A 21015-nucleotide genomic window follows, 5' to 3' on the forward strand; every position below is an offset into this window, starting at 1 on the left:
TCAAAGTCTGTTGTTTGTAATGTTTCTTCTAAAGCACTGTTATGGCACTGTCGTTTTGGGCATTTACCATTGCATAAACTTCAAACTCTTTCCTTGATTCCTCATTGTAACAATAATGACATTTCTCCTTGCGTTGTATGTGCTCAAGCAAAACAGTCACGTTGTTCTTTTCCTTTAAGCCAATCTGTCTCTCAGTCTATTTTTCAACTAATTCGTATTGATGTGTGGGGCCCCTATAAACATTCCACTCATGATGGTTATAAATATTTTATAACCATTGTTGATGATTTCAATCGACACACATGGATTCATTTGCTAAAAAATAAAGGAGATATTTTTGCCTTAATCAAATCTTTTGTTAAATTTGTTCAAACACGATTTAACAAAACTATTCAGAAGATTCGAACAGACAATGCTTACGAGTTAGGGTCCAGTCATGAAGGCATCACTTACTTTCAATCTCAAGGCATCATTCATCAAAAATCAACTCCCAATACACCACAACAAAATGGCCTTGTTGAACGAAAACATAGGCACATTCTTGACACAGCACGGGCCTTATATTTTCAATCTGGTATTGGTGTTCAATTTTGGGGAGAATGTACCAAAACTGCTGTCCATCTCATTAATAGGATGCCATTTGAACTATTGCAAAATAAAACACCTTATGAGATGTTGTTTCAAGTGAAACCTGATTTAACTTACCTCAGAAGTTTTGGATGTCTTTGTTTTGTGAGTACAACCACAGTGGGAAGGGACAAATTCATGCCTAAAGCACATCCATGTGTCTTTATTGGTTATCAATTTGGACAAAAAGGTTACAAGATGTACAATTTGGTGACTAAGAAACTTTTGGTTTCAAGAGATGTTCGATTCTTTGAGAACATTTACCCTCTTCATGCTCTCACCAACAACCACTTAACACCCACTTACCCCTCTTATATTCCTTCTTCTATCTCAGATGACACTCACATCTGCTTCTATCATTCCTGCGTTTACTTTTACTCAAGAATAGTTTAATGACCAAAATACCCCTTCTCCTGTTTTTTCTCCACACAACAGTCCCTCTTCTTCATCTCCTTCTATCCACAATTATGTTCAGCCTCAACCTCAGCTCAGACGCACCACTAGGGTTTCTGTTCCCTCCAAACGTTTGGCTGATTATGTGTGTAATCATGTTCATACCAACACCAATATTAGTGAATGTGTTCACACATTGACAAACCTCTGTGTTGCTACACCCTCTTCTGTTGTCTTTGAAAGTGCTAACCTAAAATCATCATTTGCTTTTCATACTCACGATTTGCCCATGGAACCAGCCTTCTATCATCAAGCTCAAGGTATCCTAGTTGGGAAGATGCTATGTCCAATGAATTAGCAGCTTTAGATGCAAACAAAACCTGGGACATCGTTAAATTACCAAAGGGTAAGAAACCTATTTCTTGTCGGTGGGTTTACAAGATTAAGCATCGCTCAGACGGATCAATTGAACGTTATAAAGTGAGACTGGTCGCCAAAGGTTTTACACAAAAAAGGGGATCGATTTTCATGAAACTTTTTCTCCTGTGGTGAAGTTCAATACCGTTCGATGCTTAGTTTCTCTTGCTGTTAAAAAGGGGTGGAATATACAGCAAATGGATGTTAATAACGCCTTTCTTCATGGTGACTTGTATGAGGATGTTTACATGAAACCCCCACCTGGTTTCCATGTTTCTTCTCCCTTGCTGGTTTGCAAGCTTAAGAAATCACTATATGGTCTAAAGCAGGCATCTCGTCAGTGGTATTCTAAGCTTTCACAATCTCTACACGATCAAGGTTATATTCTCTCATCCAATGATTCATCTCTGTTTTTGAAACGAAATGACCAATCTATCATTATCGTCATTGTGTATGTCGATGACATTTTAGTAACTGGCAATGATTCTGATGGTATTCAGCAACTGAAAACTTATTTGGACAATCGTTTCAAAATAAAGGATCTCGAGCAAATTCACTTTTTCTTGGGTCTTGAATTCAATTCTACTTCAGACGGTATGATAGTTCAACAACAAAAATTCATCAAGGATTTGTTATCTCATTACTCAATTGATGACTACTCTATCGTCTCTTCTCCATTGCCATATGATATTGCAATTTTGTTTAAGACCAACAATCTCCTTCAAGATGCCACAATCTACAGACAATTGATTGGAAAATTGAATTTTCTCATTCATACTCGCCCCGATTTGGCTTACACTGTCCAATTTCTTAGTCAATTTAATCAGAGACCTTGTCAAGAACATTTGGATGTTGCTCTCCGTGTTCTCCGTTATCTTAAGGGTACAATCAATCATGGCTTATTTTTCAATGATGATCCCACTTTTAAAATCGAGGCTTTTTGCGACAGTGATTGGGCTGCCTGTCCTCTCACACGAAGATCTGTTAGTGGGTATTTTATTCTCTTTGGTGGAGCTCCAATTTCCAGGAAATCCAAGAAGCAAACGATGGTTTCTCTTTCTTCTGCTGAAGCAGAGTACCGATCCATGCGACACGTTTGTGCTGAATTTGCTTGGTTAACTCGCCTTCTTCATGAATTTGGAATTGATGATATCACTCCCATTCCCTTGAAATGTGATAACCTAGCTGCCATACATATCGCTCATAACCCTGTCTTCCACGAAAGAACAAAACACATAGAATTAGATTGCCACTGCCAAGGGCAGTTTGGTCATTTTACATAGAATAGTTTTGAGTAGTTTTGTTATACGGTTTATAAAAGTTAGATTTGTCTTTTCTTATCTTATATATATGTTTTTGAATTGTTTTTAGGATACGATTACAAAACACAATTTCTCAAGTGAATTATTGAATTTGATTCTTCAATCTCTCATTCAATATTATCTTTCATTCAAATTGTTTCAAATCCCGCTATTTCTTCAACCTCTATTAGAAGTGAAATTTGAATATTGTTTTTGAAATCCCTAATTATGGGCCTCTTTCTCCTTATTTCGTTTCTCTCTTGGTTCGATTGGTTCCATGGTGAAATTTGGCTTGAGCAATGGTGGTAAAAGAATGGTATTAAAGTGGCAAGTGGTTTGTGGTGCTGGCAGTATTGATAACACAGATGAGAAAGTGAGGTATATGGTTGTTTTAAGATATAGGAGGCGGTAGGTAGAAGGTGATGGTGCTCGGTGGTTGGTAGTGGTGGTGGCTTAAGGGTTGCGATTGGTGGCAGTAATGGGTGTTACAGTGGTGATTTTGTGGTGTTTAGTGTTTTCGATGGTGTTGGATCCTGGCGTTTCTTCTTCATCCTTTAGATTTTTATGCAAAGAAACAAAATGGTTGGCTCAGATCATCTATTGTCTTGGTTTTATAACAAGGTGTATTCATATTCTTCTTCTTAGTCTTTTCAATTTCTAACCCTATTTTCTGTCCATCTTACTGAGATTTCTCCATGTCTGTCATTATTAACACATCTGCCCTAATCTCTCTCTTTTTCTCATGTTGTTGTAGTTCAACGCCTGTCAGCTAACGTCGAAGAAGTTAATGTTAGAGACAGGTTAGTCATGTTACTTACATTCAAATGGATAATTTTTAAACATACACAGTCTTTGCTATCGATTACTTTGCCAATTCACATGATTATATTTTAAAATTAGGGCTTTTAGTATGATATTCTTAATATAATTAGGGCTTTTACAAGTTCTTGATAAACTAGAAATTTAAATCGAACATTCATTAATAAAAGCGTGCTTTTTAACAGTGCTAATCATAATTTTCACAAGAATCTCTCTGTGGAGAAAGTTAAAGTATTTATTTCCTTGTAATTAAAACTAAAGTACAAAGTTTCAGTAAGTGCTGATGTGTTAGATTCTTAAAAAAGTTTTTTTTATTTCACTCATTTGATTTGAAAAGAATTAGTAAAATTGCTCATATGGTATGTGGATGAATGTAAAATACTAATCTAAATCAACCTCATTTTCTGGTAAGCGAGTCAAAAAAGCTTGAGACAATCTCTACAGGTTGTTGTGATTTTCTTAAAAAAAGTAAAATTGGAAATGAAAGTAAACAAGATGTGCAAATGAAAATTATACAATCTTATCACGTCATAATGAATTTCTTAAAAAATTGTAATTTCTATGTGCTTATTAAATGCATAAATAGAATAAAGCTTTCATGTTTAAGTGGTATCATGGGCATTTGTGTCAATTTGACATTTCTTAAGTTTTTGAGGGGGTGGGGGATTGACTTGATGATATATGTTTGATCCATATTAATTCCAGTATTCTACCGTTATTCTAATTACGGAAGATTGGGTCACATACTTCATCTCTCAACTTTCTACATTTTTTTCACCAATGAATATGTACAAGCTTCCATAGATTTTTAGTCTTCCTTAAGGATAAAATTAAAATTGGGGACTGACTATTTTTCCAATTGGGTTACTGAAACAGTTGTGTTTTTGGTAGCTACTACATTTGGCTTAAATTTAGATGCATATGCAAGCTTATAATGACAACAATGGACTTTTTGGTCCCTATAAGAGCTACTGTATTGATATTCATGATCCCAAACTATATTATGGCAATCCAACCATTGGATGTAATAAAAGGGGATAAAATTCTAAGAAAGATCAAGCTTGTTTCCTAATCCATTCGCATTGATTTACGTAAACTCTCAAGCTGCCATTGAGTTTTACTTCCAGTTCATTTATAGAATGTAGATGTTCTCTTAGCCATTGAGTTTTATAATCAATCACATTTCTGTCATATTATCTTTTTTTTTTGCATTTTATATAGAAAAATAAATTAATCAATGAAACATTAAAAAATCTGTTGAATATGTCATTGTACTTTATAAATATTTGATTTTTAACAGTTTTCCATAAGAAGGTATACTGATTGGTTGTATATGACTGATTTGCTCCTGAAATTCTACATCTTTTACAGAAAAAACGAAAAAAGAAAAAAAAACTTCACAAGTATACAATAAATGGCATGTATTTAATGGTCTTATTCTTGCATTCTTTGATGCATGATAAGATTAATCAGACAAAGATTTGCTAACATTCATTCAAAATGACAAACTTACCCTTATGACTGATGTTGTTCATTACAAAAATAATGATGGTGATGATAAGGAAAAGGCTGAAAGTATTATGCTATGATTCTAGAAACTACGACCCGAAGATGATAAGCCACAGTAAGGATTTTAAATGTAATGTTAATCCTATTGAGGTATGAATTATTCTCTACTACTCTATGACGTAGTAATATATTAAAAATGAGGTTTTTAAATTACTACAGAGGTTGTTTTGAGGTGGAATCCAGATTCACCAAACAACCCTGCAATCCAATATGGAAGGCTCATTCCTCAACAAGGATGATGGTGGATCATGTATTTTCTATGTACCTGTTTCGGTTTAGTGTGTCTGTTGGTTTTGTCGCCTGATTTTAGAAATTTTCTTGTAATTTCTTTGTTTTTGCCATCAAACCAGTGGACACAAAGAAAATAATCCAATACGAAAGCTTATATCCACCATCTGCAAGAAGAATAGTGTACATGTATGTGCCTTGTGTCTCTTTCCTGTTTAATGTGTTTTAATCAATATGATACAGTTGAATCATATTCTGTTTTTTTTTTCTTTTGTTAATTTTAATTAACTATGTCCAGGTTTAGTGATGATGGAACTTTATGTTGGGTTTATATATCCTCCAATTGTCATATCTATAGAATCTTGGTTCTCTCTTCCTCAAATTTCCTCTTTTATTACTTACTTGGAGTTGGCATTTTGTGTATGCATATTAGGCCTGACATGATATTTGATCAATTAAATTTAGAATTTAATTCTATAGGTTCTTGTCCTAAGATAGAAATGGATGTTGTTATCTTTATTTTGTACAATACTTGGTTTTAAGAGATTCTTTAGTTGATAAAGGAAATAATAACCTCCTTATATTAGAAAACTTAATTAAAAGGAATTGTTAACTCAGGTGGCAATCATTATTTGTGATGCAGTTATGTACGTAGCCAAGTTATACAAAATAAAATAATGGATTAATTTCATATAGGAATGATTTCTTTTTTTATTTTTAAATAATAGTGAAATTGCATGTCTTAAAAGTTAAAACATAACTTGGTGATAATGGTATAGGTGATAACATCAATTTTTGATGAAGGCTTGATGTGCAAAAATGTAATCTTGCAACAAGAAAAAATGTAATCTTGCAACAAGATATGATCTTACGTCAATTGTTCCAAGTTTTATTCAGAATCAACATTGTGTTTTATTTGTTAAAATAGAACCACTAATCTTGGTCATTTTAGTGATTATGCCAAAAAAAAATGAGGGAAAATGTTTAGAAGGTTAGAACTTCATGTGGAAAACATATTGTTTCCACATATTTTTTCCCTGTTTTTTCTTTGTTAACTCTTTTAACTTTTCTTTATTAATTCTTTATTTTTTATTTATTTCTATCAATATACAATATATCTTTAAACAATTTTAAAAAGTAAAATAAAAGGTAAATGTAGATGTTCATAACTATATAAGTTTTTTAATCTCTCATTCCTTAAGGCTGAATTATAATTAATTAAATGTTATGTTTAGTTTAAGTTATCAATCTATTTTTTGTGTCAAATATTATATATAATTGTGTATTTATAAGAAAAGATCTACTTAAATATTTTATTTTGTTTATTAAATTTTTTTAGTTACAATTTCAATTGTAATTGTTAATTAAGCGTGTGATTGATGAATTCATGTTACAGTTATTCTTAACAAATTCGTTTAGCTTACTTTTCGTTATTTATATATGTTTGTACATTAATTTTATATTTAACATATTAGATATTAAACTCACATTTTTACAAAAAAGGCATTAAGTGTAGAAAATTATAGTGAGGAAAGTGAAAGAGATTCTAATATATATATATATATATATATATATATATATATATATATATATATATATATATATATATATATATATAGAGAGAGAGAGAGAGAGAGTGTTAGGTTCATATAAATCCAACAAATATTGTATGAATGTAAGGATCAATCACAATTTAAGAAAAAAAAATAAATCATTAATTAATATACTTATAGTTAATTATAGGAAATAATTAAAACATTTAATTTCCCCTTAAATTAGGGATATCAGTTTCATAATCCTACAACAATTTCATCATCGACATTTACAACTCAACTACAATCGTCATTCATTATCTGTATGAAAAACAATAGGCGATCAAGGGAAAAAAAAGCATATTGGTGGTTAAAACTCATACGACGATAATTATCAAGTATTCTTTTTTCTTTATTAATTGTTTATATAAACAAAAGACTTTCACATTCCACTAATGTCAAATCATATGAACAGTTACACGAGGCTAAATTTTTTTGCCTTTACATATGAACTAATAAAAAAAAACAAAAGGAATTCAAGAATTAAAATAATAATTTTAGGGATTTTGTTTCTCAATATGGTATTTCTTTGTATCATTCTTTAAGAATCTAATCACATTCTTGTAGAATATATTTAATTTCTTTTTCTTTTGTACGTTCTATAATATTGTTTTATAATTTCTTTTACGCATAAAGAATGGAGTGTGGAGTGAAAACTAACTTTTAAACGAAATGTAGAATTACAACCGATTTTTTTTACGCATATATATATATATATATATATATATATATATATATATATATATATATATATATATATATATATATATATATTCTTCCTTTTAGGTTAAATATTATTTTTTACATTAAACAAAATATTATTTTAAATATTCAGTTAGTTATTACGATTTTGATATTTTTTTATTGCAAATATGTAGTTAGTCATTATGATTTTGAATTATGTTGTTTTTTTTTCTTTTTAAAATGGATTTCAACGTGTTTTAATTTTATTTAAAATTAACACCCGTGGGTTCCACGGGTTTTAACCTAATATATATATATATATATATATATATATATATATATATATATATATATATATATATATATATATATATATATATATATATATATATATATATAATGGTAGCATAATTCCCCGCACTTAGAAACACAAGAAAGTGGAAGCTATTACAACAAAGATTATTTTTCCAATGAGTACAAAGAATCCAAATTTTTATATTTGCAATATAAATATATAACTCCCATAATGATGGTCTAGTGAAGGTATCACACTTAACAAAGCATGGTATCAAATCGGATAATCATGTCATGTTTACAACATAACATGACAAGTTTTTGTGTAACACAACCATAATTCCAAGCTTATTTATATTATACAATTTTATATTATACAAGTACGACCCAATTAAAACACAACAAAAACTGCAGGAGACAACAATTATAATATAAAATACTCATTATTTTATTTAATTAGTATTTAATCATACAAAACACGAAAAACAAAGCAACATATAATAATATCATGTCAATTCCGTGTCCACTTTTAAACATGAATATGAATTTTATTTTCCTTCCATTTTTTTTATTGTGTCGCGTCTTTTTGACGTTTATTGACACCCCTTCAACAAAGACTACAATTACATACATAGGTTTACAAATTTCACATGAATAAGTTATAAAATAATATGAAGAATGCAGTTAAAATGAATATGTCAAATATGCATCTTTGTTAGAAAGAAGCACACAGTTATAATAAAACCAACAAATTAAAATAACAAAAATAGTTATACTCATGAAAGATCTAACACCAACATTATAAATAAATAAATAAATATAAAAAGAACCTTCAATCGAACCCAAAAAAATCATAAAATCATAGAAACGCATCCTTCTCAAGCAGCTTCAGTACATCAGTTTGTTCATTAAGTTTGGCAACATCAATAGGAGTCTTCCCATCCATGTTCTGAAGAGTACTGAGACAACAGAAACAAGAAAAGCATTTTAAAATGGCAAAATCGTAATTTGAGACAAAGGGTAAAATCGTAATTTGGAGGGAGTAAGGAGATGATGGTATGCTTACACAGAAGCGCCGTTTTCAAGCAAAAGGGCAACACAGTCTTTTCGGCCATAACCAGCTGCGTAATGAAGGGCGGTGTTCTTGTTTTTGTCTAAAACATTAACTTTTGCTCCAGCCTCAAGAAGGATTTGAGCACATTTCACCTTTTGATTATATAAAAATCATATTAGTAATTGTTTATAGTAATAAAATAAATAAATAAAATATATATTTTAAGAGTAGAGTATCAATTATACCTCTCCATATCCACATGCAAAATGTAAAGCAGTTCTGCCTTCTGAATCTTCTTCATCTTTATTTGAACTCAAATCTAATGCTTTCTTCAAACCCTAGTTAACTCATACAACATAAAAAAATCAATTACTTAAAAATAATGTTACTAAAGATTATATAAATAAAAATATTACCTCCACATCACCAACACTAGCAGTATGATGAACAGCAGATTCATCTTCACTTACTCCACCCGCCTCATTTCCGCCTGCTGCATCTCCAGGGACTGGAACACCCATTGCTGCACCCAACTTTTGTAAAACTTCTTTGTCATTCCAATACCTGATAAAACAAAAGGGTAATATGGTCATTTACTTTACTCTCATTCAGACAGCCAAAAAAGATACTTTTCATCATTTATCCAATCAAGTGGTTGAGAGAAACCTCATCATTGCAGATGGACCTCCAGATTCAATCTCTTCTAAAATTGGTTTCAAGGATGGATCTTCCTTGATTCGAGCCATTCGTTCCTCAAGCTGATCTTTTTGAGCTGGATTAGATAAATTCTCAAGCATCTGAGACATTGATGGATCCTACCACAAACACAATTTTTATCCTCCGATTCCATTCCACCACATTACATCAACATTTAAAACATATGCTTAAGGTCTCACTTGTTATAACAAAACAGAACAGGTTGTACTGCGTTTGACATGCATCTGACTCGAGACTTGGACTAATGTTGCCCCACCTAAAACGATGGGCCGGGGACTCACTCTCAATCTCTCTCATATCTACAAAAGACGCAAATGCCCTCCTCATTATCATCACCAAAAATAGCCCTTGAAAGCTTGTTGTCTGCATCATGTGCATCAAATGCAGCCGTAGGCTGCATTTGTTACATCGGACAGGCTAAACAAGTTTTCAAGAGCTATTTTTGGTTATGATAATGAGGAGGGCATTTGCGTCTTTTGTACATATGAGAGAGATTGAGAGTGAGTCCCTGGCCCATCGTTTTAGGTGGGGAAACATTAGTCCAAGCCTCGAGTCAGATGCATGTCAAATGCATTACAACCTGTTTTGTTCTGTTCTGTTCTGCATACCTGCATCAAGGCATTACCAAGGCGCTCAGCCATTGTCATGAATTGTGGATTTTGCATAACCTGCTGCATTGTGGAATAGTACTGTTGTGTATTAAACTGAGGAGAAACACCCTCTTCAGGACCATGAAAGGTCTTCTGGAGTTGAGTTGCCATCTGATTGAATGAAGGATCTTTTGCCATTTGTTCGGCTAATTCTTTGACACTTGGGTCCTGTAAAAATATACCAGAATTGTTAAGTTAAGCTACAAAATGTATGCAATGTTTGGATTATGTGTAGGAATGAAAGGAAGTAGAATACATTAAGTAGACTAGCCATAGATGAGAAGTTAAAAGGACTAGCGGGAAATCCAGCTCCTGGGGTGGAGGGCATTACGGGTATTTTTCCAGATTGTGAATCCGAGGAACTTGATTCAGAGGAAGCTTTTTTCACAGCTGAATCAGCCTTCTCATCTGATAGAAGAACATATATGTCAGAAATTATGAGTGTACAAAATAAATAATTGCTGCAGATTTAGAAAAATAAATCCTCGATTTCATTTTTTTGTTCATATAAATTTCCATTATTAAAGTTTCGACCCTGGTTCTCCATTAACAGAATGTTGTTAGAAAAGGCAATGAAACCTTGTCATCCTCTTCCTCCCTCATATGCACACAGATAATCAAAAGAAAACCCTAATTTTAATTCCCACCATGAAACCAACAATTAAAAAGAACCCTATCTTTTTCAACTCCATCAAACATAGCATAGAATCAAGTTTTATGTTCATTTATATGCTTCTGGAATTCTATAAAATTAGCTAAACTCAACCATCAATCAAATATTCTATAATCGTTAAGTTGCATTTATGATTTATCTCCGTCCATGAACACATTCAATCACATCAACATAAAACAGCGAAAACATACCGGTTGCAGCCGGAGGATTGATTACCGGATCTTTCCCATTCACCTATCAAATAAAATAATCACAATTACGATATTAAAAACAATCCATAACGCGACAAAACTCATGTCAATTCCAACAAAATCATGATCCCGAACAGAGAAACGATCAAAAATAAAGCGGATCAAACGGGGTGACAATGCTGATCGAATGAGGCAGCCTCAATGAGACTCAAAGACAACATTTAGTTTGAAATGAAAAGATTTACCTGAGACATGACGAGAGAAAGTGAGAAATTGTTGGATTTTGAAATGGATTGGAGATCAGTGACGGAATGATGACGAGGTTTTTGATAAAACTCGGTCGAAAAGATAACAGAAAAAACGTGAAGGCGTGGGCCACAATACATCAATCCCCCAAGATGACGAAATCAATGGTACGGGATTACGCCTGCCTGTAGAAAGTATCGGGTCCGGATCGGGTCAGTGCTCGGATAAAAAGTCCAGTTATTTTTTTTTTTCTTTTAAGGTTAGATTATTAATCATGTTCAGTCATATAGTATAGGGCTGGTCCCGAGATTTCGGAGGCCTGTTCAATTTAACAAAAATTACGCCCTAAAACTTAAAAAGCCTGAAATTTTAAGTAAAACAATGACAAATTTTCATATTCTAGTGCACAAATACATATTTTAAAATTTCATTCAAAATAATACAGAAAAAATAAAATTGCTTCTATAATCATCATTTTCTTCAAACTCAGATAGCAAAGAGTAATGCATTTGTTCTCCACAGATAACTATAAAAAAAAACATAAATCAAATTAGAAAGTTAAGTTACATTATTAGAAAATAAAAACTTTGACCTGCTTCAAATAAAAAAACATCAGAAGATAAGAACTTACTTACCTTCTAAATTTCAACCTACTTCATAAAAAAATCTGAAATAAAAAACCTGTAAACTTCAAACACGGATTGAAAGTCAATAGATTATTGCTTCAATGCTTATGAATTCGAGAACTAGGAATCATAAAGAATGAAAAAAACTGATATTTTTATAAATAATTTCAAAAATATAGAGATAGATAAAAAAAATGTATAATAGTTTGATTTGAAATCAGAAACATGTAAACCTCAAAAAAGGAATAAAAATGGACAAATTATTGCTTCAATCTTCAAAATTCGAGAAAACATGAATAAAAAATAATTTAAAAAAAATCTAATTTACTTCTAAAGAACATCATAAATGTATCAAATAGATAAAAAAAATAAACATAACTTTTGATTTTTTTCCCCTAGACTCGGTCCCAAATTCTTTGGTTTTTGACCCTTATAATCAACAAGAAAAAAAAGAACATAAATATGAAATCAGAAACAATGAATGAAACAAAATCACCAAAAAAAAAATTAATTACTTCTTACAAATCAGAAACGTGTCAGAAACTAAAAAAATAGAAATTGATTTGCTTGTACCTTCAAAATCCAGAAATTAATTTCCTTAATTCCTTGTTCCTTCCGAGTTATGATTTTTGAAACTGATATCTTTGTTTCTCCAATTTTGGAAACTGGTTATTGATTAGAGTGCAGTCAACCTTCTAAAATCAAAAAAATCAGAAATTAGATGTAGAAATCTAAACAGAAGAAGAAAAAGAAGTAGCGACTCATAAAAAATTGAAATACCTTAATCTTACCTTTATTTCAAAATCTCAAATAGGTAAGAAACTTAAAGCTTCTAAATCGTTGCCTCTGATTGTAAAATAAATCGTTGCTTCAAAGTTTCATGAAGAAAGAAAAAGAATTATGATTGTTGATTGCATTTGAAATTGAAATCAACTAATGCGTTGAAAAGAAGCAAACAATAATATCGTTCGTTGTTGCATGTCGAGAAAGATTTAATTCATGCTACAGAAATCGAAGCGTTTTCTTTCTTTTCCAGAAATTTCATTTTTTCCCGCTCACTTGTCGACTGATACATGGATAAAAAGATTAACCTAATTTGTTTTGGGCCATTAACTAAATATAGGCTATTGTGAACGTTAAAGAAAAATTGGGCCCTATGATTTCTTGGGCCCTGTTCATGGGCACTTTCTGAACTCCCCATGGGTCGGCCCTGATATTGTAGACAGCAAGGTTCGCAATATACCGATGGAAAACCATACCACAATAGATTTTCTTTGATGATCGATAAGATCATAGCAAGATTATGTCATTATAAATATTACAATTTACAACTTATATTGATTATTTTTTTACCCTAATCCTCCATACTATATAATGAGGCCTTTGGCACATGAAATGGCACTAGTGTGTGAGTAAACAAAGAGTGGGCTGATTTCTAGAAGTGCTTTCTATTCTCTCAAGTCTTCCAAGGTGTTTTGGTGTAACGACCCAAAATCATAACTAAAAATTTCTTTTTAAACATTACTACAACCATATTTATAAAAACGTATCATAAGTCATAACATAACTTTCGAGTATTAGATTCAAAACATAATCTCATTATCAGAGTAAAACATTTTCCAGGCTAACTGACTATGGTGTGTGTACTGCAATCTCTCCGAGCTCCTCTTTTGAAAACTGAGTACCTGAAACCAAAACTGAAAACCGTAAGCACGAAGCTTAGTGAGCTCCCCCAAACTACCACATACCGAACAATAACATATAAAACACATACTGGGCCTTGCCCACTGCATCGGACCGAGGTTCGGACTAATTGGGGCCTTGCCCCCTGCATCGGACCGAAGTCCGAAAACTGACTGGGACCTTGTCCCCTGCATCAGACCAAAGTCCGGACTAACTGGGGCCTTGCCCCCTGCATCGGACCGAAGTCCGGACTAACTGACTGGGACCTTGTCCCCTGCATCGGACCGAAGTCCGGACTAACTGGGGCCTTGCCCCCTGCATCGGACCGAAGTCCGGAACTAACTGAACAGAACAGAACATAAACATATCAACTAGCATGAACACACATATACTACATACTACATCGGGCTGTAACCCGGAACACATAACACATAAATCCTGTCTGAGACACGAAGGCATCAAACATACTAACTACTGCATCGGACTAAAATCCGGAAACTATTGCTAGCTAAACGGGCCGACATTGTGGCCTTAGACCCGTTCCTACTGGAAGGAAACTCACCTGAACTGCTGAGCTCTGCTGATAATCCTCTCTTCTAAAGCCTATTCCTTACGTAAAGTGGCAAACTTTACGTGTAGCTAACGAGATCTAGGCTCAAATCACTATAAACTAGGGTTTGAGACAAAGGGGCTCAACAATCAACCCATAGACTGATGCTTTATGATTCTCTAGGCCAAGATACACATAGATCTGAAGTAGCAACTTCAGATCTGGGCTTCTAACTCGAAATGGTTCATAAACTTGTCCTAAAAGCCCCAAATCCCATGATAAAGGTTGATCTATATGCAAAAGAGGGAAGGTAGCGACTCATTACCTTCAAAAGCTCTGGAAGACCTCACAAACTCTGGATCTACTGCCAATTCTTGAATCCCCAATGTGTGTCTTCCTCCTTCTTCCTTCAAATCACCCAAATTGGCAAGAAAGCTTGATTAAGCAACAATGGAGGCTTAGGGTTTCTGGTTCTGGACTATAGGGCCGCAAGTGAGCCCTAGGGAAGAGATTAAGATGCTTAAATAGGGTACCAAGTCCCGAAATTAGGGTTTCCCAACCCAGACCTGACTCGCCGAGTCCACTTGCCGACTCGCCGAGTTGGTCACTTGCTTTACACCCGGATCCCGCTTCGACTCGCCGAGTTCCTCCCTGGACTCGACGAGTCAACCCTCTTTAACTTAGGGTTTTTCCTTTCCTTTCTTGACCTTTCTGATTTCGGGTGTTACATTTGGTGATTGGTGATTCCACTTGAGGCATCCACATTATTAGTGTTAGGCTCTCAAGACTCCAAGCAATCAACCACGTTATGCTACTAAATTTTTATATTACAAGTACCCCATAACATGCTAGTTAGGTTGAGAACCTTGGAAAATCAATTTTGCATGTATAATAGTGTTGGGTCAAAAATATGGTTTCTACTTTACTTTTCTAGAAAAATGTATTTTTGTGTTTTGGACCGTAAACAACTTGGTGTTTACGGTTGTGTTTACGGCCGTAAACCCATTTACGACCCATATTCTTCAGCCCATGTTCCCCTTGTATAAATATAGGTGTTAGGGTGTGAGGAATGGATTGATGAATGTGAGAAGAGAGAAACCAGAGAGAGAGAGAAAGTAGCGTATGTGTGTAACTGTGTGAATCTTGTGTAAGGAACTTCATTCTAATCAATTAAAACAAGATTCATATTATTCTTCTTCTCCTTCTCTTCTATTTGATCTGACATCATCCGTTTGATTGGGATTCCGCACCATCAAATGGATCTGACTGATACACAGGCAAATTATGGACTTACAAATAGAGAAAACATAGATCCAAGGTTTCTAGGGTTGCATGTACACCATAGGAGTGATAGAATGCTCAAAACCCTTAAGGATCGACTTGCACCTGAGTCAAATAACACCAAAGCAAGTACAAAACTCACAAGAAAAGTACTTATATACAACACAGAATAAGCACAACAACTCTAAAAATAATATAAATAAGGAAATACGTACCAGCCACAACATCAGGTGTTGCGCGGACCTCCTCTGCTGTCAGCTAAAAAGCTCTCCCATGAGCCCTCGGTGTCTCGACCTTCGCTGGTCGACTATCAGTAGCACGTAAAGCAATAGGTGCAGAACCCTGGGCTGATCCCTGAATGAGCTGAGGGCACTCGGCCTTCCGATGGCCAGTTTGGTTGCAGTGAAAGCAAACTGCAAACCCCTTGGGGCAATCCTTCTCCATGTGCCCCTCTTTGCCACATTTGTAGCAAATCCTTGTCCGACACGATCCCTCGTGACTCTTGCCGCACTGGCACCCAACTCTCATATCAGCAGGCTTTGCCCGCTTCGTCGTCGGTTGCGACTGCTTCGGTCTCCTGTCTCTACCCTGGGACTCCTCCTCCTCTCTGGTCTGCAACTCTAGCTCAATCTCCCTCCTCCTGACATTGGTCTGAAGCTCAGCCAATGTCCGGTATGACGAGTTCACCACGAACTCTCGTATATCCCTCCTTGGTATGAGCAGGTATCAGCTCACACGTGCCTGCTCAATAGACACATGCTCAGGGCAAAACAACGTCCTCTCATGGAACATCCTCGAGATCTCAGTCACAGTTTCTGTCTTCTACTTGAGAGACAAAAACTTTTGGGCTAACCGTTCCCTCTCCACCGGGGGAACATACTCATCTCGGAACAACTGTGTAAATCTCTCCCATGTCACTGCAAAATGATCTGTAGGAGTAAAGCTGGTTGTCATGAACTTCCACCTGTCATTCGCTCCCAAGAGAAGCTGATTCAGTGCAAACCGAACTCTCAGGTGCTCAGGGCATGAACATGGGTAAAAACACCCCTCAATGTCGGAGATCCATCTCATAGCGGCAATCAAATCTTGTGTCGCATCAAACTCTGGTGGCTTCGTGTTGCTAAACTCTCAGAACAACAACGGGTCACCTCCCTGTGGCCTAGCAACAACTACGACTGTAGTGGCTGCAGCAGCAACATCCTCAATAACAACAACATATCGCTCATTGAATGTCTCAATCAGTGTGGTCTTAATAGACCCAAACATCTCTAATATCACCCCTCGGATAGTTGCGGCCACCTCCTCATGAATGATCCTACGGATCTCCTCATCGCTGGCACTATCGCCCTCAGGGTTGTGGCGTGTACCCACCATGATGTCTCTGAAACACAATACAAAAATCATCAGAGACTCGTTCGAGCATACTCACACTCGATTTCCCTCCCTTAAATGCTCCTTAGTACCCTAAGGATTCTTACTTGGGTTGCATACAGATCCAATGTTTTCAGTAGTACAGGCCTAATACTACCTTCCACACCAACCTATAGTCACCCCAAGTCCTCCTCCTAGGATCCCACTTCACAAGTACTCTATCTCTCACGAATATCAGACTACTCTCTCAATAGACCCTCATTTGCTCATCTAGGCACCTCTTCTAGATTATCCCTCGACTCATAACTCTTTCTAAGTGATTCCTTCTAGATACTCTTACTCAGCACATACTCAAAGCAAATAACAGATAACATCGATCAATAGCATCTCCTAAGCTAAGGCATCACAAATCAGGCAACTCTATCCCTAAGATATGGAATAACTAGCTTATCCTATGGCATGCATCCCTACTATCTCATGAATATCTCATAACACAAATAAGTAAGGGTATTTTGGGAAATCACCGTTCGAGCTCTGGTTGATTGTACACACTGCTCCAACTCGTTTTTCTCATAAAACTCTTTCTCATTTTGAAAAAATCACTTCTTTTGAAATATTTTTTTCTCAAATCCTGAGTTTGAGTCCAAACACACCTGAAGGTGCCTCTGTATCCCTCAAACCAAAACTCTGATACCAACTTGTACCACCGTAAATTTTCAAACAAAATTTTCATTTTAAAATCACATCATCAACACATTTCACAAATCCCCAAAATGTAAAATTATAAAAAAACACATATTCATAATTGTTTAAAGAAAATCCAGGATTCTCAAAAACATAACTCCATCTCGTGTGTACAATCAAGTCGGCGCCTTCCCGTGATCCTAAGAAGTACATGGAACACATAACACATAACAAGGTAAGCATGAAGCTTAGCGAGTTCCCCAAAATACCACACATAACTCATTAGCCTCTCATGGCTATGTCTCAGATAAGACCCTCTGGTCAATGTGTCTCAGTGGAACCCTCCGGTCCCATAACTCGGGTGGACCCTCCGGTCCTAACTCAGTAAAGCCCAACATAATACACAACATAAATCACAAAGACATAATACAAAGATATCACAATACTCAATATAAGCACACAAGACCCTCCGGTTACACAATATTACCACTCAAAGTAAGTATAGGGTGAAGACTCACCTCGTAAGCAAGCAAATAAACCTCGTACTCGAATCACCGGTCTAGCCTCCGCCTAACACATATCATAATTATCTCTAATTAATAAACGAACCTCAAAGAAGCTAGGCTAAACCAACTACAAATTCACAGAAGGATAAAAGACCATTTTACCCTTCCATGACCTCTATAATCCACAATTTGACCAAACCCTAAAAGTCAACAAAAGTCAACTGCAGCGCGTACGTTGGGCGTACAACCCCTTTACACTAGGCGTACTAACTCGCCATACATGCATCGGGGATCCTCGACCCTAAGTTGCGCGTACCTGGGAGTACGCTCGACGTACGTTCCAAACTTGCTTTTCTCACTCCCTTGGTCTAAATCCGTTAAGACCATAGCTATACTCTCAGATTTGGACTCCCTAAAGGCTCATACTATATAAAGTTCGTGACTTTAAGCCTTTGCGTGGCTGAGAAAGTCCCAAACCCAAAAACTCTCACTCTTTTCTCCCAAAAATGCTCCTATCTCATGCATGGGGTGGTTTTGACGTCCATGAATTCATTTTTATGAATCCATTCCATTAAAAGCACTCAAAGGGACAAATATTAGGCTCTGGAGTTCAACAACTCATAAAGCTTCAAGCTTTGGGACCAAAAACCCCAAAATGGACCATAATATGCATAAATAAAAAAGGATAAGAAAGCTTTGAGCTTTATACCTTCAAATGATGCTCCAACCACATAAAAGCTCAGATCCAAGGCCTGGAGTCCAACTCTATTCTATACAATGCTTCTTCTTCACTCCAAGGATCCCACAAAACACTTAGAAGCTCACAAATAGACACTCAATCTAAAGGAACAGAAATTAGGGTTTTGAGAGGGCTGAAGGTTGGAAATGGTTGCCAGAAATGAGGCCATTATGTTCCTTAAATAGGGACACACCCCACAATTAGGGTTTTCACTCTGAGCCTAATACACTCAACGTGCTAGGTGGCTTCCGTGTCCAAAACATGCACATGAGTATGCTGAGTGTACACACGCGTACGCCCTCCATACTCATTTACCACCTTTTCTCAATTAAAGGGCCAAACTTGACATCTATAATAAAACACGAGTTTATGAGATATACCTGGTATTGGGATGTTACAAAATGACTCGATTGGAGATTCAGATGTGATTTCGGTTCATGATAAGTTTGGACTTATTGAAGATTTTTGGGGTGTGCTTTTATGCTCAACTTTAGGGTGATTATTTGGAGATTGAGAAACTCCTAATTATCCGTTGATGCTTGGTTTGTATGGTCTCACATTCTAGAACCCGGATTGAAAAATCATTGAAGAATTGAAGATTTTAAGTTCATCTCTACATGTGTCACGCTTGACGCTTGGTTCGTGAAGTTGCTTGATTTTGGAAGATTTGAAGCGGGTCATCCATTCCTAAATTTAAGGAGGATAATGTTGGGTACAAAGTTATCCATGTATGACTTTGTAAATGGTTTGACTTTTGTAGACCCACTTGCATGTGGTAAATTAGCATTGTGACATGAGAGATAGAGAAAGAGAGAGAGAGACATGTAAACACCTCTATATAAGGTGGGTTCATAATCGAATGTATCTCTTAAACACCCAAATCACCGTGTTCTTTGTGTGCTCTTTAATTCTGCATGCCAAATCAATGCTCATAATTCACATCACCAACTCGACGAGTCGGGGAGTCCCAACTCGACGAGTTGGCAGTTGAAGATGAAACCCTAATTTTAGGGTGTTGCACCCTATTTTAAGGACTCAACCCCCTTGGCTGGCCTCCTTACCAGCCTCCCATTGCCCAGAAACTCTAAGTTCGTTTATCCTTTCAACATTGAGTGTGTGAGAGCTTTGAGAATTGATTTTCATGGTTCTTTGGAAGGAGCTTGGAAGTTGGAAACATCTAGCTTAGAAGAAGGAGTATAGATCCAAAAACTCTTCACCAATAGCAGTCTTCTTGAGGTATAAAGTCGACATCTTGCTTTGTTATCATCTAGATCTCTTTAATGGAAGTTTTAGCATGATTTTGGGATTTTGCTTGGGCTAGCCAAAATGTTGAAGGTTCCAGGGTTTATTATGTTAGATCTAACCCCTTCATGACCTTTCATGACTGAAAGTTGCAAACTTTATTAGTTCCAAGCCCCATTCATGCAATAAGTCCATTATTAAGTCCTTATTAAGCTCTAAAGTGTATTTCTAGGTCGCATGGACGTAAAGTTGGAAACTTTACGTGATTATTTGACCTTTGGACCCTAGATCTGTGTTTTGGGGCTATATTGGGAGAGTTCAAGGGCTTAATATACTAAGACTCACTCTAAAGAGCTTAGGGTTTGGGTTTGCTTCTTTTTGGATGGTTCTTAAGGGTAAAGTTGGAAACTTTACCCTCTTAGACATCATTTTGGATGAGATATGAGATCTGGAGTCCCTAGATTCGATGGTATCAACTTAATGCATTAAGAGGTCGGATTTCTGGCCAACTCGACGAGTCGATAGGATTTTTCCTGATCTGTACCGGTGATAGAGAAACTCGACAAGTTGGGTCAACTCAGGACGTTGACTCTGACCTTTTAACCTTAGTCTTTGACCAAGTTTGACCTTTAAGGGGTTTTGGGGCATATTGAGTTGTATTTAAGAAACTGTTTCTGTTATAGGGTTGTGTAGAGTGAATATTGGAGTCCCAACATAGTCAGCTTCCGTGCAGGTACTTGTATTGATAAAGGCAAGGGCTCGGCTTGATGACGTGGCGTGCATTTTCCAGTGTTTTCACAATTAGCTTTTGTACTTTGAATTCAAAAATAATATGGATATGTATTGGGATTTTTGTACTTCCCATGGATGATGTTTGT

The 21015-nt window shown here is 35.5% G+C and overlaps 1 protein-coding gene across 1 annotated transcript; it reads right to left on the bottom strand.

The window, feature by feature from the left end:
- Positions 1–8591: 8591 nt before the first annotated feature.
- LOC145063276 (ankyrin repeat domain-containing protein 2B-like) lies at positions 8592–11595 on the bottom strand. Its single transcript, XM_079010867.1, has 9 exons — positions 11455–11595; positions 11210–11252; positions 10602–10753; positions 10304–10513; positions 9645–9793; positions 9395–9542; positions 9224–9316; positions 8991–9130; positions 8592–8883 (listed from the first exon to the last, which is right to left on the bottom strand). Exons 1-9 carry the CDS (start codon positions 11593–11595, stop codon positions 8784–8786), a joined length of 1176 nt encoding a protein of 391 aa, XP_078866993.1. The 3' UTR covers positions 8592–8783.
- Positions 11596–21015: the final 9420 nt, after the last annotated feature.

Source organism: Lactuca serriola, chromosome 7 (genome assembly GCF_051521515.1).
Source record: "Lactuca serriola cultivar US96UC23 chromosome 7, Lser_US96UC23_V15, whole genome shotgun sequence".
Classification (NCBI taxonomy): domain Eukaryota; kingdom Viridiplantae; phylum Streptophyta; class Magnoliopsida; order Asterales; family Asteraceae; genus Lactuca; species Lactuca serriola.